The sequence below is a fragment of the Balaenoptera ricei genome, chromosome 20 (genome assembly GCF_028023285.1).
Source record: "Balaenoptera ricei isolate mBalRic1 chromosome 20, mBalRic1.hap2, whole genome shotgun sequence".
In the NCBI taxonomy this organism is placed as follows: domain Eukaryota; kingdom Metazoa; phylum Chordata; class Mammalia; order Artiodactyla; family Balaenopteridae; genus Balaenoptera; species Balaenoptera ricei.
Genome location: NC_082658.1, coordinates 2,702,241 through 2,727,300, shown reverse-complemented (window position 1 = coordinate 2,727,300; position 25,060 = coordinate 2,702,241). Strand labels below are relative to the sequence as shown.

The window sequence follows — 25,060 nt, the reverse complement described above, 5'->3', positions numbered from 1 at the left end:
GGCAGGGGCAGGGGAAAGCAGGCGGGCATGCGAAAATGGAAAGTGTGGCTCGTCTTCTTGTGTGGGTTTTGAGGCTGTAAAAGGTTGGGAGGGAACCAGTCCCTTCTATAAGCAATCAGCTAAGAATAGCAAGGGCAGCAACCAGGAGACAGCGAAGGGGCACCATGGCATCATCCCCAGACCATAGGCCCAGGCTGAGGTTCTCAAAAGAGGGGCCAGGTGCAGGAGGGGAGCACTTGAACATACTGCCGGGAGCATCGCTACCATCACCAAGAGTCTGCAGATCCGCTGCAGACACCTCATCCCTCAAGACGATGGTTTTCTCTGTGTTCGGTCATCCCCGCTTAGCACTGTGATTCAATCTAGGACTTCCCAGGACATTCAGAGAACATAATCACTTCACTGGGCAGTCATTTCTGGTTTTCATTTCTGGTGGTTATCATCTAGGACAGAGGTCAACAATTGATGGACCAGCGGCCATGTCTAGCTCACTGCCTATTTCTGAAATAAAGTTTTATTGGAACACAGCTGCACCCTTTTGTTTACCTATTGAATATGGCGGCTCTCACACTGAAACAACAGAGTCAAGTTTTTGTGACAGCCCACAAAACCTAAAATATTTACTGTCTAATCCTTGACAAAAACATTGGCTGGTCCCCTACCCCAGAAGAACAATTCCTACTGAGTCATGTTCCCCCATGGACGTTTGAGAGAATAAGCAAATGAAATGATCTTAAAGCATGTCCACTCCTCAATCCAAACAGGGAGCAAAATTTATGGAATTTCTAGAAGAGGTACATGTCTGGGTTGGGGCCTTAATTATACTGTTCTTCACCTGGAAAAAAGGAGGTTTTTTTTCCTTTCTACCTCTTCACCAACTCCCACAACCTAAACAATAGCCTCTCAGCATGTGTTTTCCCAAAGCTACAGTCAAAGAGTTTGGACTCAGATTTTCCATTGAAAAACCTCAATTCCACAGAAAAGCAAGGAGCAGTTATGGCCTTAAAAGGCAAGTCCGTTTCCAGGACCACAAAGATGAATGCCATAAAAGGCGGGGTGGGGGGCGGGCGGGGAGGGGAGACCCACATGATCTTACAACATTAATATGTAGACCATAATAGACCATAGTGTTAGAATAAATTGGGAAAGTAGAATTCAGCATCAGCTACCAGTGGATATTAAGCTAGGACTCAGCATTTTTTCTCAAGGGTGTTCCATTGAAACCTCTGATAAGAAGTCACTTGGAAGGGGAAAAAAAAAAATGTCATGCATTTTAAATCACCAGACATATACAGAAAATATTCTTTTATCTAAAAAGAGTGACAAACAAGGCAACTTTAAAATGGGAGTTCAGGCTGCATAGGACCCCACAGGAGTCGCTCTATATGCCTGTTGCCCTTTATCTGAAATTAATTTTAAAATGACTCTGGGGGTTGCAGAAGAATACCAAGAAAGAGTAGCCAGGGTTGAAAAGGCCCCTGACTGGCTATTATAAACATAATCAGAGAGGAAATATTTAACCCAAACATGCAGTATGCTAAGATTTTTTCAAGCATTACTCATCTCCTTTTCTGCCTCAATTGCGGGTATTAGTTGAATAAAGCTTAGTTGAATGCTGAGTCCCAGGGGCTACCTTTTTAAAGAGGACAAAGAAGCCCAAGAAAGATGCCTTGTCTCTTGTCAGACTCTTCCCAGAATTCTTTCACAGTCACCCAGTCGATGCATGGTTCAGACTCAAATCCAAGCTTAACCAACAGAACTAAAAATCCACGTGATAAGCTGTGACTAACCAGATATGCTTTCTACTTTCCTGGCAACTTTCGAATATATATAATAAAATGTTATTAGCTCTAGTCCCCACGCTATATATTCTACCCCCAGAACGTATTCATCTTGTAAAACAGAAATCTGTATTCTTTAACCACCTTTATCCAGTCCCCCAACCCACCCACCCCTGGCAACCACCAATCTACTCTCTGTTTCTTTAAGTTCAATTTTTTTAAGATTCCACATTTAAGTGAGATCATACAGTATTTGTTTTTTTCTGTCTGACTTATTTCACTTAGAATAATGTCCTCAGGCTTCACCCGTGTTGTTGTAAATGGCAGGATTTCCTTTTTTAATGCTTGAATAATATTCCATTGTGTGTGTGTGTATATATATATATATATTTTTCTTTATCTATTCATCCATCAATGGACACTTAGATTGTTTCCACATCTTGGCTGTTATAAATACTGCTGCAATGAACATGGGGGTGCAGATATCTCTTCAAGATAGTGATATCATTTCCTTCAGATATATGCCCAGAAGTGGAATTGTTAATCATAAGATAGTTCTGTCTTTAATTTTGTGAGGAACCTCCGTAACTGTTTTCTATACTGGCTGTACCAGTTTACATTCCCACCAATCTTGTACAAGGACTCCCTTTTCTCTGCATCTTCACCAGTGTTCATCTCTTATCTTTCACTCCACTCTAACAGGTGTGAGGTGATATCTGACTGCGGTTTTGATGTGTATTTCCCTGATGACTAGTGATACCTTTCTATGTACTTGTTGGAAAAAATCAACAAGTGGGACTACATCAAACTGAAATGCTTCTGCATGGCAAAGAAACAACAGAATGAAAAGGCAATCTGTGGAATGGGAGAAAATATTTGCAGTGGTTAAGACTCCCCACTTCCACTGCAGGGGGTGCAGGTTCCACCCCTGGTCAGAGAACTAAGATCCTGGCATGCCGCATGGTGCAGCCAAAAAAAAAAAGAACTCATACAACTCAGTAGCAGAAACCCCCCAAATAATCCAATTTAAAAATGGACAAAGGACCTGACTAGACATTTTTCCAAAGAAGGCATACAAATAGGTAACAAGCTATACTTTTCTAGGTTGGAGCCTCTTCACCACCCCATTTGTTAAGAGACATCAGGAACCTGTACTTCTATCACCTGCCCGGAGTTGGTCCTGAAGATTGAGCGCTGCTTGTGGGTGGGATGGGATGGGAGCAAGCATTTGACGCCTGCTGAATAACTACACTCCAGTTAGAAATGGTGCCAAGGTTTGCTCTTATGTCTTTTGCAATTGTGCACAAACAGAATTCTTCCTTTCCTTGCTAAAATTAAAACCTTAATAATTGAAACACATCGAGGGAGGGATTAACACAAATCAGTAAATAGTCTAAATTTTATATTTCAAAAAAAAAATGTTTCTCCCGCATTCAACATATTCGTAGATAAGAATTGCCAAGTATAGGTCCCTACTATGTCTATTAAAGAATCATCTGTAACTAGCTTAGAACTGCAGTCTCCATGATTTAAAAGAAACTATTTAAAAACAACAAGCCTGAGGTCTTATTTTCACCTTTTTTACGGATAGCGCAAATAATAAACTGTGAATGGTGAGGTAGGATAATTCAAATTAAAAAGGCTTTGTCGTACTTTTTTCCACTAAAGTGAAACCAGGAGAAAACAAAGTGATTCTTTCCCCCCTAAACTCCCACCAAAAAGAGGTTCATCCAACGAATCCTAAATATTTTATCAAAAATTGATCAGTCATATAGCACTTAAGTTTCTCTCATTATTGAAATCCTTTAAATTATGCTTTCCTTCATTTTGTATTCCTTGGTGACTCCTAATATCTTTAAAATTTGAAAATATAAATTTCACAGACATAATTTGGTCTATACGATGACAGGTTTTATTATCATGTAAAAAATTGCTAAGACTGGTGACACGGCCCAGTTATACTTAGGACGAATATAGGGTACACGAAAGCCTCAGCTCTTTTTTTCTTGGTTTAACTTCACTTACCAATGTCTCAGTGAATCAGCACTTCAGTACAGATGTTTGATTATAATTTAGGTGTCAGTCATTTTCCCTGTACTCGCTATTAGTCTGGACACATTTACACCACTAACAATACTCACCATAAGCTCTGGATATGTTGGCCTTTCTTTGGAATTCTTCTTCAAGCTTAAAGAAAAAAAGAAGATCACATTAAAATCTAGAAACCATCTGTATTTTCACTAGACTCGGATTTCAGAACCTGTAGAAGACTAAACAGAACCACCTTTAAAAATGTACTGAAAACATAAATCTCCCGTCTTGACTTTCCTTTTTGGTTAGTCTTACCAATTATGTTTTAAATCACTCTGGGTGTACCTTAATGGGAAGAATAAGAGTGTGTGTGTGTGTGTGTGTGTGTGTTTACTTTCCTTATGACACTTTACCAATGACATAAAAACCAACTTTTATTATATATCAAAATACATGTCTCCTTTCCTTCAAAACAGCGTTTAATCCACCCCCACTTGCAAAGAAATTGGCAGGTATTTCTTATATTACATTCATTATCTCCTCACTATCTTCAATACCTCGTTCTCTTTGCCTCTGGCCCCTTGCATGTATAATTTGCTTTTATCTACTCCCTGCTGAACCTGCTTGAGAGAGAAGCAATACACACGTAAAATGTCTAAGGTCACGCTGCTGGTTTACGACCTCTTGGCTGAAGAAAGAGAAAGCACACGCAGCCAAGGACTTAGCAGTTATTCTTCTTAGAAATATCAATACTTGGTGGTCATACACCACTGTCAAGTGGCTCCCATTCATTTAGCTGTCTGTACACACAGACATTTTAATCACATTTGATAGTGGAGGCAATAGTAATAAAACTGCAGTATGAAGAGACCAAACCCTCACCCCTGTTCTTGACCCACCCCTTTATCCACCCACAGCCTTAAAATGGAAAAAGAAAGAAAAGAAGCAGTTTATTTGGAGTTGGAATCCCAGGTTACAGAATGGAGAAAAGAATGATTTTGAAAAGTATGATTTGCAAGGCAACCTACAGACTCCTCTGCCCTGGGCCATAAAATCATACATGAATGGAAAGGCAGTTTGCCTGGCGTTGAAGGAACCAAAAAGTAACTGATTATTGGGTGGCTGAGATTTGTGCTAATGGATCATTTTGAGGAAATGAGACCTAGTATGTGTGACATGAACTCTCTTCCACCCACAGAGGCTAACAGTTGAGGGGAGGGCCAGATACAGAACCAGAGAGTGAAACAGCTGAGATGCTTGGAAAAACTATGGTTTAAAACAACACGAAATGAAAAGAAAAAAAAAAAAGAAGCCTTTGAACCAGAACAACTTAAAGCAGCCTACCCGTCGACTCCAGGCAATGCTGTGGGTAGAAGCCAGGGAACCTGAGACAGGGTACAGGTAGATGTGAGGACAGAAGTTTCAACCTGGAACTGAGGGCAGATCTAGGACCCTAGTGACCTCACAGCCCAGACAACCTAAGAGAGAAAGTTTCATCTCAACTGAGGATAAAAATAAGAGCGAATTAGGAAGAGGACTTATCAACTGTCACAGCTGGGTTGACATGGGAAGATGTGCCTGAGTGAAATGAAAGACCTTGTAGCTCCCCCTGATGACGCCATGTGCACCTATATCCCGAGATTCTAAAAGGCTCTGTTGGTGGTTCTCAACTGCAGGTGGTTTTGCCCTCCAGGGGACATGCGGCAATGTCTGGAGGCACTTCTGGTTGATGCAGCTGGTGGGGGGGGGGGGCGGTTATTGGTACTAATAGGTAGAGGCCAAGGATGCTGCCACACACCCCATGATGCACAGGACACCCAACGATAAAGGATGATCCAGTCCAAAGTGTCACCAGTGCCGAGGTCGGGAAACCCTGGGCCGTGTGTCCTAGGGCATTCCTCCTCGCTGCCCCCTCTAGCTCCTCCTCTGAAATGAAGTTGGCTTACAGTCATCTCCAGCTGGTTCATCTCTCATTTGGGCATATCCTCATGTCTACCTCCCCTCCCTGCCTTCCACCCCAGGAAACAAAAGTCTTTCTTTCTAAGTTCAAGAGCTAGTTCATCTAGAAAGAAACACGGAAGAAATGTGATCCCAGGAGCGTGGCTGACTTGCACAGAGACCCTAGGAAAAAAAGCAAACAGACTCACGTACAAAAGCCCTGAATTTCGGCTATTGTTCAAATCAAATCAAGAACCAGAAAGTCTTCTCTATAATCTGAACAATTTATCTTCCTAAAATCAGTAAGGAAAAGCACACATGCTTTTCCTTAAATCCACACTCAGTAGTCAAGTGGTTGATTTCAAGTGTCCTATTTAGATGGACCATTAGTCAAGCATCAAACCCTAAATCTACACAGACTCTTAAAAAGTCTCCTTGAAGACCACATCCCAGCTTTCCATTCCCACCTCTCACTGGTCAACCCTGAACCAAGGAAATGATAGAAAGAAAAGCTTGCCTCTCAAATAATTCAAACAGTGCCCTCTTTTACCAACTTGAGTTCTTTGTGATATAGCTGATTTTTGACCTTCTATTTAGTACATAATGAAATGATACTCTCTCTTCTCATCACGTAGAAGAAATTAAATACTTATATTTTTAAGGAGAGGTCATTTTAAGTCAGGATGTCTTATCTTTTCACTTGTGGAACAGTTTATGAAAATTTCTCCAGATTTTTTTGTATAAAGGAAATGTAGGGAAAATACCCCAAGTTGACCGTCATAAAGCGTTAAGAATTCCTAAAACCTCAGAGATCGCTGTCAATGGACTATTTCTTGACTTATGGCCTCTGATTAGAAATCTCAGAATGTACCACAAGCAATACTGCAGAGTACTGTTGGAAAATATATACACAGCAAACCAAGGCTGTTTATTGAATTAATATAACTGATATAACCCATTCTCTCCATCTTTTAAATCAAGAACACTTCAAAACATGGGCTAAGAATAGCAAAATACTCAGGATAAGGTTAGGAAAAAAAGCAAATTTTCCATGTTTAATAGGAAGTGCTTGAAATTCAGTACAAAATAACAACTGTGGAGTTCAAAGCTACACCAATTTCTTTTTGGATTTGAGTCAGACTTTTGATTTTCAAGTGGCTTGTCATTTTCAAGCGTGCAATTAGCTAACTACCCTAATTCCTCTTCCAAATGCCACAACACACACTCCTGACCGTAGCTGACACTAAAAAACAGCTTTGTGCCGCCTTGAGAATTGCTAGCTTGAAGTTTGTGCTGACCAGAGGATTTCTGCATATTTGAATTCCCACTGACTGTTTCCAAGAAGGGCTCTTTGGTGTGTCCACAGAATAAAAACACAATGCGCCTCCCGAACCATACATTTGTCATAAGCTAAATAAATATCCAGTGCCTCTTTTTCCTGTCCTTCCTGAACAAGTCAGGAACTATATTTGATTGTGTCTCTTTTATACTAGTTCACACAGTATCAACATCTAGGTGGGCCTCTAACCATCTTCGATGGACATCGGGCTGGTGGGCTGGGCGCTGAGCTCTTAAATAGGCCTAAAAGCACAGCAAGAAGGAAGTCAGGCTGTTTGGGCCCTTTTCAGAGCTGGTCCCCAATGACCTTCCCTCAGTCCCCATGCCTATAACCTATCGAAAGAGGTTATGGTGAAAAACTGTAAGCCTGCCAAGATTCCATTTTCTGGAGAAGGTCAGTTGTGAAACCTTCTGTAGGACTAGAATGTAAGGCTTTTCGATTTCTCTACCCTGAATCCCAAAACAAGGCCTAGATGTTGAGCCTCCCTGGCTCCAGGAACTCTTCAAAAGCCCTAAGATAAGAAAGCCAGGTGTAGGGGAAAAAGAGGAAGAAAATGTCATTCGCTGGTCCTATTTCAAAATCAGTACAGAAAGGAGGGGTTTGTAAGGTATCGTTGCTGTTGTTGTTTTCTTAAGTTCATAAGGAATAACTGCCTTAACTTTCTTTTCTTTTCTTTTCTCTCCTCCCTACACCCCTTACCCCAACCCAGAGGATAACGTTTCTCTGATGCTGCTACAAAGGAAAGATACCAGCCGGATCTCTGGGCTCTATCATATCATAACTTTGGATACGGCAGTGATAGCCAGTAAATGCCTCTACTCCACCCAGCAAACCACACTTTACTGTCAACTGACCAGCAGTGACCAGAGGAAAGTGACTACCAAGTTGATGCCCTGGGTGAAGGTGCACGGCTGCAGCAGCACTGCGACGTCATCAGATGCTTACGGTGGATGCTTCCCACGGACGGTCACAGATACCCTGACAGGTCACCTAAGCCGTGAGTAACGCACCCTTTTTCTTCTAGTTCTGCATTTAACCCAAAGACAGACGTAGGAAATAAAAACACAGATGCATCTTTCTCAAAATTTGAGATTAAGTTTTTCACTGTCCAAATCTGTAGTCCTTCTTCCCCACTTTCCACAAAGAGTTGGACTTTTTGAGAAGTCCTGAAGGATCATAGCCTGACTATATCATAAAAATACAAAAAACACACAGAGGTCACTCAAAAAGGGGTCCTTTCATGAAGATGTGCCTCAAAAATACACAGGAAAATGGAGGAACCAGGTATAAAAGGTAGATAACACTCATAGGCTACATCTTTCTTTCATCAAGAAATAAAAGAGGTGTTTTTTAGGTAATGATCATTTTTCCATTCTTTCCACCCAGCCCCAAATCAAACTTAAAACTGTCAGTAATAAAACAAGTGAATACCTAGACTGCTATTGTGGGCAGGTGCGTATCTGTATGCTAATACATGTGAAAAATAAAATTGCTTCCATAAAGATCTAAGCCATTCATAAAATCCCCCAAAAAATCAATACTCTTTTTTGAAGTATTAGACAACTTTCCCAACTCAGTTGACTTCAAAACAATGTTCACACTAAGGGGGTATCAAAGAAAATACATTGGTGGTTTATAGTAGGCAAAAAACAATGCACCTGGCATCTGAAACAGGAGAGCCTGGGACTCCTAAAAAATCCAACTGAGGATAAGTAGGAATGCTCATAAAATTCAGAATTAATGCTCCCTTTCAACTTCTCAATTCTCATACCAACAAAAATGACTATTTTATACAATTGATCTTAGGTATCAGATTCTACAGGAGCTACCACACTCAAAAGTCTGAGGAAGAATTTATTCTTTGACAACTTCAAAGTTAAAGCGATTTGAGTTTTGTTTCAATTATTATTATTATTATTATTATTTTAAGTAAGCCCATAAACAAGCTAGACTGGCTGACTTAAGTGCAAATGAAATGACAAAGAATCAGCAGTATTAACAGAATTAACAATTCCGAGAAAGCTGGAAAATGTCTGTGGCTCAAAATTTTTAGATTAATGAACCATAGTAGCTGGGACTGAAAATGAGAGAAAACGAGAGGGGAACAGAGACCTCAGCGGGGTGGCCATGAAGACACTCTCATGTTCCGTGGCGGGGAGGGTGGGCCAGGGCGGTCGCTATATAAAGAGCAGCAGTACAGGTATCTGCAGTTCCCACAAATGTGTGCGTACGTTGAAATTAGAAAACATGTATGTTTTCCAAAGCTTTCGTTTTTAAAATATCTGTAAAAAGCTTTAACACTCTGACTCTTTAGGGGAAGTTCTAAGTAAGAGAAGAAAACTGGTAAAAGAAAAAGTAATCCAACCATTTTGCAATAAATTGCAGATGAAAAGGAGCTTTCTGAATAGGAAGCAGTTAATAACGGGTCCCTAGAGCACAGATGTAAATCATGGGTTCTCACTGCAGCCCTAGAGTAGAATGATTTGAGAACGTTTGAACAGGACTGATATTCAGGACGCTCCCCAGGCCAATTAGATCAGAGTCTCTGAGGCCAAGGCCTAGGTGATGGCACATCTCAGAAACGAGCAGCCAGAGTTGAGAACTATCAGATGAAACTGCTGGTTCACAACAGGCAACGTGGCTTTCTCAGACTTTTCACACCAGCCTTGTTCTTAGCAAGGTTTCCTGAAGCTACCAGAATCTTGGGAAAGGGGGCCAGGTGGGAGACAGCTTATAAAGTAGAGAGCTTGAAAAGGCTTCCTTACAGAAGGTCCTTCTCCATTATCACCCTTCTTGAAAACTGTCAGTGTGAACTATCCAGGATGACTCAATCCGTTTTCCTAGGCGACCTTTAAACATTTGAGGATAAGGAAAACAAACACCAAGTTCTCAAAAGCAGAAGGCAAAATCCGGAAGCCGTCTCAGCCTGGCAGGTGTGCCACCACTCCCGGCATACTCAGGCAAGGAGAGCAGAGAGGATGATGCATCCCCAGGGCCCAGAGGATGCACGTATTCGGAGGACCCAGCAGCACACTGTCCTACAGCCCCCTCTGGCCATTCAGCCAGAGCTACACCGGAAACAAACAATGGCCCCTCAGCCGCATACATCCTTAGGGAAAAGTACCCGGGGTGACATGGGCTTAGAGCTGATGGAAAGTCTAGAGGCCTTAGTTTCATAAGCAATAGGCAGCTGCTTGGTCTTACTCATGTTTCCTAATAAAAGCCGTATTCAGAAGGCTTCTTCCAAAGGGCGTGGAGGCCAAGGAACGATAACCTTGAGGAAGCCAGACTCTCAAACAGCCTTCAGAACCCCAGCCCCTTCCTTAGCAGCCAGTGGCCAGACTGCTCCTCTCTGAGGATCACAGCTGGGCGCCTCGCCACCTCTGAGTCCCTTCCTCCAGGGCTCATCTGCTCCGGAGGCGCCCAGAAAGCCACCTCGGCTCCAACGCAGCCGCCTCTTTCCAGCATCGCTTGCGATGATCATTAGTATCAAAGCATGCCAAGCACCATGGTCCCTACGCAGACAGAAATCACTAGATTTTCTGGAGAAAACAATCCCCTCTCCAGGTTTCCTCAATTCCACTGTCAATTTCCATGGAAACAAAGTTTACAGCATTAGCACGGTTCCTTCCAACTTTTTTTTTCCCTTCTCAGACCCCCCCACCGCCCAGTACTGTCCACTGTACGCTTATGGGCAAGCGTATCCGTAAGTTAGCAAGTGTTCTGTAAGAATCAGCCTACAGACACTAGAACTACTTTGTAAGACTTCTAGGTGCCTAAGGAAGGCTCTGAAAGTAGCCTCTGTCTTCTATCCGGGGTCGTTCTGTGTGTCGTACCTACTCTGCATCCCTAATCCTCCGGTGGGTCCACCCACCTTTCTCCTTATGCTCTGGTCAACATCGCATGGCTTAAAACTCCCATAAAAGAGTTTCTCCCTTTTGCGATATGATGCACGGTGTCCCTTCTGCCTGGAATACCTCTTCCTCCCCTGTTTCCCTTTCGCTTGGACGTACCTCACAGGGTCCCAGCCCAGCATTTATTTCCTCCAGAAACTCAACCCAGTGCTGTCCTCTGCTCTCCCCGAATACCCTGTGCGTGTCTCTATGTCTGGACTCGCAGTATGGCCTAGACTGACTGACTGTGGGCACCCCCTCCTTGGCTCTGAGCTCAGCGCGGGAGGGGCAGAGCCGTCTTTCTTGCTCAGCAGCAAGGACAGGCACCGCCAGTGCTCTGGGGACGGATGTGTGCATCGCGGGTTCAAGCGACGGGGAGGTCACGAGAACTCCTCTGCCCCTTCACGCTGGCCTCTGAGATGGGCTCTCTTACCACTGCGAGGTGAAGTCGGCAAACTCGTCGGAGAACTCGTCTGCGGGGAGTTGTGGCGACGGCTCCTCCACCACCTGTTTGAGCTGCTGAAAAGGGGTTCCCCACGAGTCATAGGGAAACCGAAGGATGGCCAGCTCGATCTAGAGGGGGGAGGGACACAAGGAGACAGGCGCTTACACGGGGCTGATTGGTACAGAGGGGGTCCGCTAGGGAATCCACTCGCTCCAGGAGAGCCAGAGGGAGGCACGATGGTGACCATCGAGTGAACTGTGTGGGGGGGAAACTAAGGCTGTGTTCTCTAGCAGTTTTCCTCCAAGTCCTAGTGCTAGGGGTTTTCAGGTAACGTCGTACCGGAGACAGCCACTTAAGCCTACTTAAAACTGGGTCCTCCCTAAAACCCGGGATGGCACTTCATAAAATTGTAAGCCAGCAGTATGAAACTTCAGGATGTAAAGCGACCAGGTTTTCAAATGTTGAGTCTAAAAAGTAATTCTCGGGCTTCCCTGGTGGCGCAGTGGTTAAGAATCTGCCTGCCAATGCAGGGGACACGGGTTCGAGCCCTGGTCTGGGAAGATCCCACATGCCGCAGAGCAACTAAGCCTGTGAGCCACAACTACTGAGCCTGCGCATCTGGAGCCTGTGCTCCGCAACGGGAGAGGCCGCGACAGAGAGAGGCCCGCGCACCGCGATGAAGAGTGGCCCCCGCTCGCCGCAACTGGAGAAAGCCCTCGCACAGAAATGAAGACCCAACACAGCCAAAAATAAATATAAATAAATTAATTAATTAAAGAAACGTTAAAAAAAAAAAAAAAAAAAAAGTAATTCTCGCCCTAAGACTCTTACAGAGCTGTACATCTGCTGCCATCTGCTGGGCGTATGCTAGAATTAAAAAAAAAAAAAAAAAAACTAGGACCAAATGACTGATCTTTTTTTGGACTTGAGTAAAGGCCACTTTGCTGTGACAAGATCACGTGCTTTCTGGGCAGGGATGTGAAATAACTCACAGGATTTAATCAGCTGCTGTGTCTGGGAAGGAAACAGGACCACCGTGGATCATTCCAGACCTCGGTGATACACTGAAAATTTATAATCAGCAAAGTTACAAATCAGGCACTCACTGTGTACTTTTAGGGCTGTGCCTGAGGAAATAATCCTATGCGCTATTATGTGTTTGGGCTATACCTGTACTCAACAGCCAAGACTTCTGTCATAACCATATTCTGGGAAGCTGAGCCCATGTCCTGGATAACAAAGCTCTATCAGGGTCTGGGCGGGGGATAGATTTGGAGTTTGGGGTTGACATGTACACACTACTATATTTAAAATAGATAACCAACAAGGACCTGCTGTATAGCACAGGGAACTCTGCTCAGTATTCTGTAATAACCTAAATGGGAAAATAATTTGAAAAAGAATAGATACATGTGTAACTGAACCACTTTGCTGTACACATGAAACTAACACAACATTGTTAATCAACTATGCTCCAATATAAAATAAAAATTGAAAAAAAAAAAAGCTCTATCAGGGTCCACACACATTAGCGCTCTTTGAGTAGCTTAAGCTTCTGCATGCCTTGATTAGAATAATTTAATTTTAAACCATAAAGAAAACTATCCGGAACGGTAGTCAGACCCTCTCATTTTACAGATGAGGACAGTGAGACAGTCTGTGTGATTCCATCAGTGAATCAGGGGCACACAACTACTTGGAAGTAGAATCAAGAGAACTGGGTTTTGTCCAATCCCAGTTCAGTATTTCTGCTACACCACACTGCACACAATGGTCGCTCCAAATCTCCTGCTCTCTCAGACCAGCGTCTCAGGCACCTGCCTCTTGTTCTCCAGGCCCACCCCATTTCAGCTTCATGCCCCGAATACCCTGGTCCGCGATGATTATCATACACTACCATGGTGATGCCCAGACTCCAAATGTCGGACTTCACGCTGTATCCCTTCTGGTTGAGCTCGGGGTTTATTCGCTCGGGCTGGAAAGGAGACAGAAAAAGACAACTGAGACGACGTTCTTGGCTCCATAAAGGCTCAGGGGTGGGAGTGTCCCCAGCTGCCCAGTGAGTTGCTGTGAGCTGTTAACATACCTCCCAGGCCAAGAGGCTCACTAACTGCAATAAATAACAGCGTCTCCATGGGATTTTCCTCATTCTCCACACGCCTTTTACTGGAGACAATAATGGATCAAAGTCCCCTCTCAATTCAAAAGCAATTTCAATTCTGCCTTATGAAGAACATGATATACATTATAAAATTACTTTGTCAGCCTAGAAGTTTCCTTGTTTAAAAGACCAACGGTCCAGAACTCAGTAAAAAGAGTCAACCAGAGTCACTGGGCTACTGTCTGGTGTTAATAGACCTCAACAACTTTTAGCTAAACATGGACAGAAAGCTTTCAAATTCCAAGAGCAAGTTCATTTCCAAGTAGAATATTTACAGTAGAAGTCCCATAAGTTAAAGGGAGTCCCAAGGTCTCTGCTAATGACAATGAACCTTCATAGCTATGAGGTTCCTTCAGGACTAACTTAACTGACTTGTTTGGGGAATTTAAATTTTTTTCTGTTCTGTTCTCAACAAACAAGGCAGCACTTCCCTGCAACACAGTGTGGAAAATTGTGTGGGCTCTATGTATTACCCACCTGCTTTTTCAAAGAATATACCTCTTTGCCTGATTTTTTTAAAAGAGTAATTTGTAGAAACATAGGCAACGTAATTCATTGCATATTTTTTTATTTTATTTTATTTTTCCAGCTTTATTGAGATATACTTGACATATAACATTGTGTAAGGTTTTTTATTTTGTTTTTTTGGCCACACCGAACAGCATGTGGGATCTTAGTTCCCCAACCAGGGATCAAACCCGCACCCCATGCATTGGAAGTGTGGAGTCTTAACCACTGGACTGCCGGGGAAGTCCCCTTTACCTGATTTTTTTTTTTTTTTTTAAAGAATACATATGAAGCAAGGGATTCAGTATTTCAGACAGGAAATACTAAGAAAAAAGAAGATGCAGAATATTTCTTGCATCTTAGGCACATCTCTGTTTTCCCTCCCTGGCCGTCCCTTTCCTATTTCCTGGCATGGTTTGAAGGCAATTACATTCTCGATGCTACCCCCAGCTGCTGTACTCACAGCCATGTACGGTTTGCATCCTGCATCAATAGTTTTAGCGACAGAGTCAACAAGGTAGCCGCTGATCCCAAAATCGCACATCTTCACCTGGCCCAGGGTGTTGATGAGCACATTGGAAGGCTTGACATCTGAAAGCAAGAACAGTCAGGAGCCCAGGGTGGTAGCAGCATCCCTCTACCACCAGGGGCCCCGGAACCTCCCTTCCTCCTTCCCCTTCACTTTCTCCTCAAGACCCAGTGCAGAAGTAACCGCCACCCCTGTGATACAACATTGTAAATCAACTATACTCCAACATAAAATAATTTTTTTTTAAAAAAAGAAAAACATCAAAGCTAAGAAAAGGGGGAAAAAATCAACTTGATATTCTTCCTTTTCTTTTTTTTAATCATTTTCAAATGTTTTATTTCAATTTACAAAAGTAGAATTTACTAAGTTGATTTGGATTATGGAAAGCTTAGGAAGAAAGAGAAAGGACATTCTTATATACATGGAAGATAGACCATAAAATGATATCAACAGTATTCAAAATGAATAGTCACAAAAATGTTTTTCATTAGTTCATTCAGTCTTATGTCATTAATTCTTGTTCTACTGAATCTTGGGTTAGTAGTCTGCTTTCTATTTCAGTGGTCTCCAACCCTTTTGGCACCAGGGACCGGTTTCGTGGAAGACAGTTTTTCCACGGGGGGGGGATGGCGGTGGGCGGGGATGGTTCAGGCCGTAATGCGAGCCGTGGGGAGCGATGGGGAGCGGCAGATGAAGCTTCGCTCGCTCGCCCACTGATGACCTCCTGCTGTGCGGCCCGGTTCCTAACGCACCGCGGACCGGTACAAGTCCAAAGCCCGGGGGTTGGGGACCCCTGTTCTATTTCACGTTGTGTCCTTCTTGTCAGATTGGGAATCCATCAATGGAAAAAACTGTTTCCTCTATCTAATTTCTCATTTTCATTGCCCTCGTACATGCAGTAAGAACTTAAAAATTGATGATTGAATCAAACGCCTAGCCCCATGGGCCAATCATCTCTGTTATGTTAGATGAATAAGTTCTAGAGATCGGCCGTTACAACATTGCCCCTGTGATGAGCAATTCTATATTGTGCCCCTTAGAATTTGTTATGAGGGTAGAGCTCATGCTAAGTGTTCTCGTGACAGTAAAAGAGTGTTTTAAAAGCCCGGTTCATAATGATCTGTTGCGCATTTAGTGGAATGAAAAGGCAGACTGTGACATAACAATACACCAAATACGATCAAAGCAACCAGTTTTGATGGATGCTTCTGCCAGAAGTGTGTCAGAGGTCACAAGGTGTTAACTCATCATAAACCCAGATATTCCAGACCAGGAGGCAGGTCACAGAATATACATGTGGATAAAGAGGTTTCATTCTGCAGTTCTTAAATGAACCCTTCAGTCTCGAGAGAGCTAACGCACTCCCCAAATAGATGGACCATTGTTATGTCTCGATAATGGAATTAGAAATGACAGTTAATTTTTTCCCTAGTGACACTCTTCACAAAGGGCATGTACTCAAAAGAAAAAAGTTATTCTAAGAACTTTAAAAACTATCCTTTATAATTTTTCCCTTAAACTAAACAGCAGATATACAAATTTCATTTTATTATTTTTTATACTTTATAAACATTCTCTACTATGAATGAAATATTTTATAATTTTGAAATAAGCCTTTAAAAGTCAGTTTCACATTTGTGGATAATCCACATTCTTCCTCCTATCTGAATTCCTTCCCACTTTCTTCTTTTCCTCTTCCTCCATATTTTCCCCATTTTTAATGATAACAATGAATAATAATAATAATAACAATCATAATAGGCATACTGTTTGAAGCATCTTACATTACTTTCAGGCTCAGAGAGTGTAAGAATTATCAAATCACAATACCCTATTAGCGATCAGTACTTTCCATAAAGTTTTTCGGAGACCTGATTAAACATATCTCTTCCAAGAAGCTTTCCTTGACTATGGTCACCCAGTACTAATCATTTCCTTGTTTTGTATTCTACCTCTACTACTTCCATATGTGGTACATTCATATTTCTAATGTGGTTTTTCCCCCAGGTGTTTGTTATATATTTGTCTTATTTCCCTATCAAGAATCCCTATGTAGAATTTGAATAAGAATATATTTTCTTCTCAGATACCTGTCAGGGCATCTATTATAGTGCTGTGTAAACATAGTGCTGTGTAAATGTTGGACAATGATTACAAAAGGTATACAGATGGTTGAAGGCATGGAAGAAAGATGTAAGAAAGAATGGATGTGTGGATGGATGGATGGATGGATGGATGGATGAAAAGATAACAGAAAGGGAGAAAAGGAAGGAGGGAGAAGAGGAAGAGCCATATCTTCCAATTTTTTCATCTTATCCTGACTCCTGCTGTCTGAAAGGGCTGTGCTTTATACCACTTTCATGTGCACAAGAATCACCTGGGAATCTTGTTAAAGTGCAGATTCTGATTCAGTTGGTCTTGGGACCCACGGTTCTGCTTTTCTAACAAGCTCTCGAGTGACGGCCAATACTAGGTGAATTTTTATCCTATTCTCTAAAGTTCTCAATGGGTAATACCACAGCTCTGCTTCGTAACAGGCATTTTATATTCAAGTTTTAATATAAAGCCCACGTCTTCTGATGCCCTCAGACAAGTTAAAGAACAGCTACTTGTATATGATTTGCTATCCAGTCCCAAAGGAAAGCCCCTCCGTTCTCTTGCCTGACTCAATTCCATCCACTGGGGAGGAAAAAAAAAAGATAAAACTCAGGTAAAAGAAATAAAATTGATAAAAGGAACAGCCAAGGCAGCTCCATGGATACTTACCTCGATGAATGACAGAGAGCTTACTGTGTAAATGTTCTAATGCTTTTACAATCTGCAAGAGAAACACAAGGTGGGTTTATTCCCCCCATCACTGGAAAGAAACTGAATGTTAAGCACATCCAGGTTTATCATCCCTGGCTTAAGGTCACAAGGAGAAGTATCTTCTCAGATAGTGGTGTTCCTATCCAGCAAAATACACAGGAAGTCATACAAATTGGATTCCGCACACCAGAGAGGACTATACCCCATAGCAGAGAGGATGTCTCACTCATACATTTTGATTTTCATTTGGCCTCCAGCATTTTTTTCTCTCCACCCTCCTGGGCCTCAGGAACCATAAAGGGAGCAGCCCTTCATTTCATTTTCTTCTGCTTCCTCCTATGCCTGTTGATCCTAAGAAAACATTTAAAACTCTACAAATGAAAATCAAAAGCAACTAATATCAGGACAGTGACACCAGGAACGTGGTCGTAACAGATGAATGTACTGCTTAGAGGCACTTTAACTGAGAGTTTACCCAACCAAGTCAGGAGTAGATTCTTTTACATAATGCCCAGAAAGGAAAGCATTAGTTGATCCATCCACAGATGTACTCATGCCTTCAACAGACACGTACGGGATGGGAGCTATGGTCCAGGTAGTGTTTGCCCATACTGGGGGTACAAGGACACATAAGGCCCAGACTCCTCACATGCTCCTTGAAGTAGGGTTCATGATGTACTCACAGAAACTGCTATTTTCCCTAAGATGTCCTCTGGAATTGTTTGGCCTTTATCAATCACTTGTTTGTAGAATTTATCTAGGGACGTGTCCATGAGCTCCATGCAGATCCAGACATCCCCCTAGAGGCCGGTCGGTTCAGAGGTGGTTAGAGAGGATGGAAAAGGGAAAAAAGGTGGAAACAGTTAACACCTGTCAGGAAGAACGGACCATTTCTTGCTTGAGTTTTGGAGGAAATGTACTAATCCCTTCAAGCTCTCAAAGGGATTTACAAACAGGCAAGATTACCTCCAAAGAACAAACTAGCAGACAGCCAAGCCGACTTGCCGGTGATCACCCACTCCTTAATGAAAAGGAGGATCTACACACTAATAGCCACAAGCAATAGAACTCAGAAGTCTAAGCCTTTACTGTCACTGCCCTCTGGGAGTTAAGTCCAGATACCTGCTCCAGGTCTGACCTCCCATGCTGACCGCTGGTGGTAGTTTATCAAAAGGCTGCTTTTAAGAGGGAGATGAAGCATCGTAACCCACATCATCGTGAAGTGAAAAAGAGAGGCAGAGCAAAGAGGTAAATGTAAGCCCACATGGTACACAAGGCTACCTGAAGTATAGCAAGAGGCCAAAGACCAGAGGATTTCAGATTTTAAGGAATCTATCCAAATCAGTCTACAGACTCTTGATAGAGACAGTTCTGGCAAAACAGACAAACCAAAACAGAAAGGAGAAAGGGGGCCTCAGCATTTTAAAAGGGCTAAACGCATTTGAAAGTATCGTGGTTTCAAGCCAACTTTGCACCAACATTTCACAAGCATGAAACTCTACAGAAGACATGTCAGACAAGAAAGAGCGCTGTGACTGTGTATGGCGTTTATGTGATCAGGGAAACTTCTTGTTAAGCTACTGCTGTCCTTGGAGTTTGAAGGGAAGGATCACCTACCTCACGGAAGAGTGCGCCATAAAAGGTGACCGTAAAAGGACAGTCCACGGTCCTCATGGAAATATCCAAATCCATCAGTAACCTTTTCTGCTCCTGGCTATTTACTGTGGCCCGGATCCGCTGAATGGGAATGCATGAAAAATGTATGGTTACTGCTCCGAGGATGAGTCTGGTAATAAGGCAGGGACCTTGAAGCATCGCATCCTGAGAATAGTACCAAAATCCACGGCACAACTTCCAGAAACAACCCTTCAAATATCTACCCTAAAGGATTAGCTATTTGTAACGAATGAAAAGTAAGGAAGACTGTTATTCATTTGATTTCCCGAATAATCCCCAGTAAGGAGCAAACTGATAATATATTTTGGAGAGTGTGCAAATGTTTGGGAATGCATCTCCAAGTTACAAAAACAGTCTGATTTATTATGTGGGTTTAGTGCAAAGAGGTCAGAGTATTAATTGATTTGGGGCTGATTCGGGGTCCTATAAAAAAAGCCAAAAGCCCCTCTTTGTGAACAAGTAAGAATATTTGGACTAAACAGCAACTGTAAGAGAGCTGATTCAGGAAAGGAAAGAGGAGGAATCAAAGCGAAATGGAGAAACTGTCCATTCCCACCCCAGGGCTTCTGAGAGAAGAGAAACCTGTCACACCAGCAAATGTAGCCTTATAGAAACACGCTTATGTCATTAAATGACAAGACGATATAATATCACGAGGCTTTCACATTTTTTGCCTATGTAGCAAAGAGCCTGCAGAAGAAGAAACTGAGAAATCTACAAGGTAAGGGAAAGATATCTCCATTCTCCACAAAAAGAGGCATCCCAGTCATCTGGCCACCCACATTCCTAACAGTTCATCTAGAATTAATACATGGGTCATTCTCCAAGGTCCTTCCAACATCTACTCAAGAAATTTGCAATGATTCTAAATTTCTTTTTATAGCTCAAAAGCTATGCAAATTTGCTCAAGATGATTTTACCCTCCTTTTTCCCACAAACGGAGACAATTTCCTCCCTTAATTCGGGTTTCCTGATTTTCAGGGACAATGCTTTAAAAGCAACAGAATAAGGGTTAAAAAGACACTTGTGAGACACAAAACCCAAATGACATACGTGAGCTCTTGTTTGGATTCTGATTTGAAAAACCAGCAGGAGAAAAAACAGCAACGACTATTAGATGATGTTGAAGAGCTGTTATCGATTCTTTGGCGTGTGATGATGATGCGGTGGCTGCACAGGAAATTGAAAGGACGGGTCGGGTTTATCGGTTAAAAAACCTGGTTGACGCAGCTCATGCCAAGGAAGCACTTTTCACATATTTGGAGGGAAATACTGTTCCCTACGAATAAGCTTTTCTGTTTCACCCCACGGAGGATTGTTTTGCTTATATGAAAAGAGCTGGTTTGCAGTTGAGATGGACAAACTCGTAAGTCAGGGATGGAAAATGTTTGCGGAAGGGGAACTCTACCTTCACCGCCATGATCTGCCCGCTGGGCACATGCCGCATCTTCTCCACCACCCCGTACGCCCCCCGGCCCAGCTCCACTATAGGCTCCAGGTCATCCGCCTTCACCTCAAAGTTCTGCAGGAGAGAAAAGCAAGAATACAATAGGAAAAAGGGAAATAAACTGGACACAGGCTACCTTGTCCTCTCTCTGGTTTCTCCCAGCATTCTAAGGGTTCTTTCTAGTCCAGAACCTTCTGGTCTAGAAGCTTTTCCAAGCAGCCACTGAAAGCGAGAAGTGCATGGGAAATGGGTAGACCCTACTGCACCTGTTCGTCACGGGCACTACAGAGATCCAGCTCCGACTCAGCCTCCATGGTGCTCGGTGAAGGCTGACTCTGCACCGTGGTTCTTTAGCCCTGCCCCTCGCTTGCTGACGGATGGCGGCTAGATCTAGGCCTGGACTTCGACGAATCTACCCCAAAGAGAACCATCTACTTGCCTCAAGTACCTTCCCTCAGGACCACAACAGCCCGATTTCAGTTCGACATTCAAAACAGCAAGAGCTCCACAGACCACTTGCGTTTACATTCAAACTTTATTGACCCACCGCCTCTGACAGCCTGTTACAGAAAATGCATTTTTTTCGTTGGCCAGTTGGAAAGCATCCATGTAAAATGGTCACGATATTAACTGGCAGACATAATTTTTCTCACCTGATTTCCAATAGAAATGCAAGCTTTGGAGTCTAAATCTCGAGGTGGCCTAAGAAAGAGAAGGGGAGGAAAAAAACATGAGACATTTAGTCAAATATGACCTTCCCAAATCAGATGCGACTGGAGAGATCTTAGGAATAAGGTGAAAGCTCATGAGTAAAATAAAGCAGCATAAAGGGGTTAATAGTGTGGGATTTGGAATAAAATACATTTGCATTTAAATCACTTAATCTCTGAACTTCCATTTCTTCCTTTTTTTTAAAATTTATTTAAATTTATTTATTTTTGGCTGCGTTGGGTCTTTGTTGCTGTGTGCGGGCTTTCTCTAGTTGCCGTGAGCGGGGACTACTCTCCCTCGCGGTGCGCGGGCTTCTCATTGCGGTGGCTTCTCTTTGTTGCAGAGCACGGGCTCTAGGCGCACGGGCTTCAGCAGTTGTGGCTTGCGGGCTCAGCAGTTGTGGCTCGCGGGCTCTAGAGCGCAGGCTCAGTAGTTGTGGCACACGGGCTTAGTTGCTCCGCGGCATGTGGGATCTTCCCAGACCAGGGCTCGAACCCATGTCCCCTGCACTGGCAGGCGGATTCTTAACCACTGTGCCACCAGGGAAGCCCCCGTTTCTTCTTTAATACAAATATATTAGTACACTACCTCATGGAGTAGGAGTGGGTATTAAATGAGATATTCTAAGTAACATGCTTAGCAGAATGCCTGGCATACAGTAAATATTCAATAAATATGAGCCGTATATATATAGTTATGTGGATAATTACACTACTCTAGTAAGCCCCTGTATAAGTAATTATATTCTTATAAGGAAGTAAAAGTACTAGACTCTTCTTTCATCCGAGAGCATCCATGTGCCCAATTATCCCACCACTTTTTCCACAACTGTTTTAACAAAAAGAAACAATAATATGGTTCTGTTAACTCACAAAATTCATAGATCACAGGAATTCCAAATCTATCTAATCCTGCCTTTAAGATGGAACAAAGGTCCAGACAGGTAAAGTGACTTGCCCAAGGTCACGACTAACCCAGGCCTCCTGATTTTCAGGTCAGAATCCTTTCTGTTCTACTAGGCTGGCATACCCAGTTGTGGTATTTCTTCTATACATAGTGTACTCACTATCCAGGGGTCATCTCAGCAGCTGAGGTTTGCTGCTTTTGTGTCTCAATTAGAGAAAACACAGTCTTCGCATGTGTATTTATTTCCCCTACTTCATTGCTACCTTGGCTGATAACAGTCCACGTACGAGAAAGATATTTGGCTTTGGCTGTGCACCTGACTATGAGCCTAGAGAAGCCCTTTCTTCAAATAAATACACCAAAAGCATCCTGACAAAAGTAGTAAATGCCAAGAAACACAGAAAACATAACATACAACAAACAGAACACACATAACAAACACAACATAACAAACTTGTTAATATGATCAAACGAATAAAGCGATAGGAGGCTAAAGACAAAAGAATCCCGGTGTTGCCTGAACAAAGGGCGACCAAAAAGGGTGGAAATGCAGGTGTCCCCAAGGGGACGTTCCAGGTCAGAATTATACAGAAAAATACAAGGGAAGAAGAAAGGAAGAGAGAAAAAAATCCTTGGCCAACGACAATTTTCCCCATCCCTAATGTATTATAATTCTTCCCCTCCTGCTGAAACTGACTACATAAAACAATAAGGAAAATGTAGGAACATAAACACAGATACACACATGAATCTAAGGTTTTAATGGCAAGCCTTCCCTCACCTTAAAAATCTCTTTGAAACGTATAGAAAACCTAAAGTAAAGTTTTTCTATAGTAACTTTTTTTTTTTTTTTTAATTTTATTTATTTATTTATTTATGGCTGTGTTGGGTCTTTGTTTCTGCGCGAGGGCTCTCTCCAGCTGCGGCAAGTGGGGGGCCACTCTTCATCATGGTGCACAGGCCTCTCATTATTGCGGCCTCTCTCGCTGCGGAGCACAGGCTCCAGAAGCGCAGGCTCAGCAACTGTGGCTCACGGGCCCAGCTGCTCCGCGGCATGCGGGATCCTCCCAGACCAGGGCTCGAACCCGTGTCCCCTGCACTGGCAGGCAGACTCCCAACCACTGCGCCACCAGGGAAGCCCTATAGTAACTTAAAACCAGGACTGAGAGGGAGGAATAAAGAGGAAAACACACACACACACACACACACACACACACACACACACACACACGGCAGTGATGTTTTCATATATCTTGTGTTTCTGAGCAGGGGATTTTTCTTCAGAAACACTTTCCAGAGGAATTAAATTTCTGAAAACCTGATTTCTCACTCTTAAAACCTCCAAAGCTCTTTTTCTTTAGTTGTCACAGTTTGTTTGTAGTAATTGCAATGGAACTTTGAAATAAAGACAAATATTATTTGAAACATGTGACTAATCTAAACAGTAAAAAATCCTTTGCAATTGTTCGGACCCTTCCTTTTAAAAAGAATGAAGTAATAGAAAAGGTCACTAGTTATTCGGGGCTACGTCCACGTGCTTGCCGTCCAGCGCAAGTGCTGGGTGAGACCTCCTCCAGGTCTGACATTCCAGTATTCATACCAGGGCTCTGCAAATTACAGTCCATGACCCAGCTGTGGGTGAATTCTACACATTTAAAGGGTTGGAAAAAAACAAACAACAAAGCATCTTCGGCAGAGGCCATGGTGGCCTGGGTAGCCCCAGATATTTACTATCTGGTCTTTTGCACAAAAAGTTTGCTGACTCCAGCTTTATTCTAACCTTGCATGACAACTTTACCTAACAGGAGGGTTTCATGCCATTTTCCAGAAAGAGAAAAACGAAACCCAGAAAAATTCAGTGATATGCTGAACAGACAGTCCTCAACAGAGCTGAAAATAAAACTGATGTCCCCCAAGTCTCGGCCTTGACCTAAGGAGAAGGGGGTAGAGGCTGAAAACTGGGCTAAGTGCTTTACCTTCTTCTCCTGTCATTAAAACACACACACACACACACACACACACACACCCCTACCTATAAGTGTCATTGTTCCCATATTCCAGATGAAAACCTGTTTGGCGTCGACTTGAGCTAACTTGCTCCCAAGTGGTGAAGCTATGATTCAATGCAAGTCTGACTGAATCAGAGAAAACCTCCCCCACACCCAGGCCCCCTCTAATGAAAATGACCACCCACCCGCCATGAGGCCTGCGGGCTCAGCGAGTCTGCCAAAAGCATCAAATGATGGACTGAGACAGACAGCTTGTATTGGGTTTGTTGACACTGTATCCTGTCCAGGGCTGGGCATATCCGTTTGCCTGGGGCACCAAGTCTGTGCAGGAGGTTTAAACTGTGGGTGGACGTTCTCTGTTGCTTATTCACAATTTCAGTGTTCTGGGGAAAGAACCAAACTTATTACGAAACTCCTAACCCTGGAAGGCCAAAGGTATTCCAAAGGTCATCTGCTATTACTTTTTTATATAAACAACCAGCTTTGGTGTATTAAAATAATTATTTATTTATAATTCTACATGAGTAATGAGTTTACTGGTTACTATTATAATTATTATTCACCTATAATAATGTTTATTAATAACAATATGTACTTATTACCTAATGATAATATTTATTAAGCATCTACTTGGGCCAGAGACCATGCGAGACCTTTTACATCAAATATCTTCTTTAATTTTCACAACTCTTAGAGGTGTTAGCTCTATTTTAATGTGAAGAATTGACATTGAAACAGACTAAATAATTTAAGAGAGGTCATCAAAGAGATGGTGACACTGGAACACAGAGCGACGCCACGAAGTCTTCTCAGCTGCAGAAGTAAAAGGTCCTGCCTCTCATGGATAGCCATGGGCTGTTTGGCTGTAGTCACGAGCA

The 25,060-nt window shown here is 42.7% G+C and overlaps 1 protein-coding gene across 3 annotated transcripts in view; it reads right to left on the bottom strand.

The window, feature by feature from the left end:
* The window catches only part of MAP2K6 (mitogen-activated protein kinase kinase 6), a 132,258-nt gene that overhangs the window by 11,001 nt on the left and 96,197 nt on the right, over positions 1-25,060 (bottom strand). For 2 of the 3 annotated variants that reach the window (XM_059906518.1, XM_059906517.1), the window contains exons 3-11: positions 21,210-21,258; positions 20,518-20,631; positions 19,050-19,169; positions 18,116-18,232; positions 17,391-17,442; positions 14,559-14,686; positions 13,325-13,402; positions 11,416-11,555; positions 3,923-3,968 (exon numbers count right to left, since the gene is read on the bottom strand). In XM_059906518.1, the coding sequence (XP_059762501.1) occupies positions 3,923-3,968; positions 11,416-11,555; positions 13,325-13,402; positions 14,559-14,686; positions 17,391-17,442; positions 18,116-18,232; positions 19,050-19,169; positions 20,518-20,631; positions 21,210-21,258 (844 nt within the window). The remainder of the gene's footprint in view (positions 1-3,922; positions 3,969-11,415; positions 11,556-13,324; positions 13,403-14,558; positions 14,687-17,390; positions 17,443-18,115; positions 18,233-19,049; positions 19,170-20,517; positions 20,632-21,209; positions 21,259-25,060) is intronic. The other variant, XM_059906519.1, reaches the window with a different exon arrangement.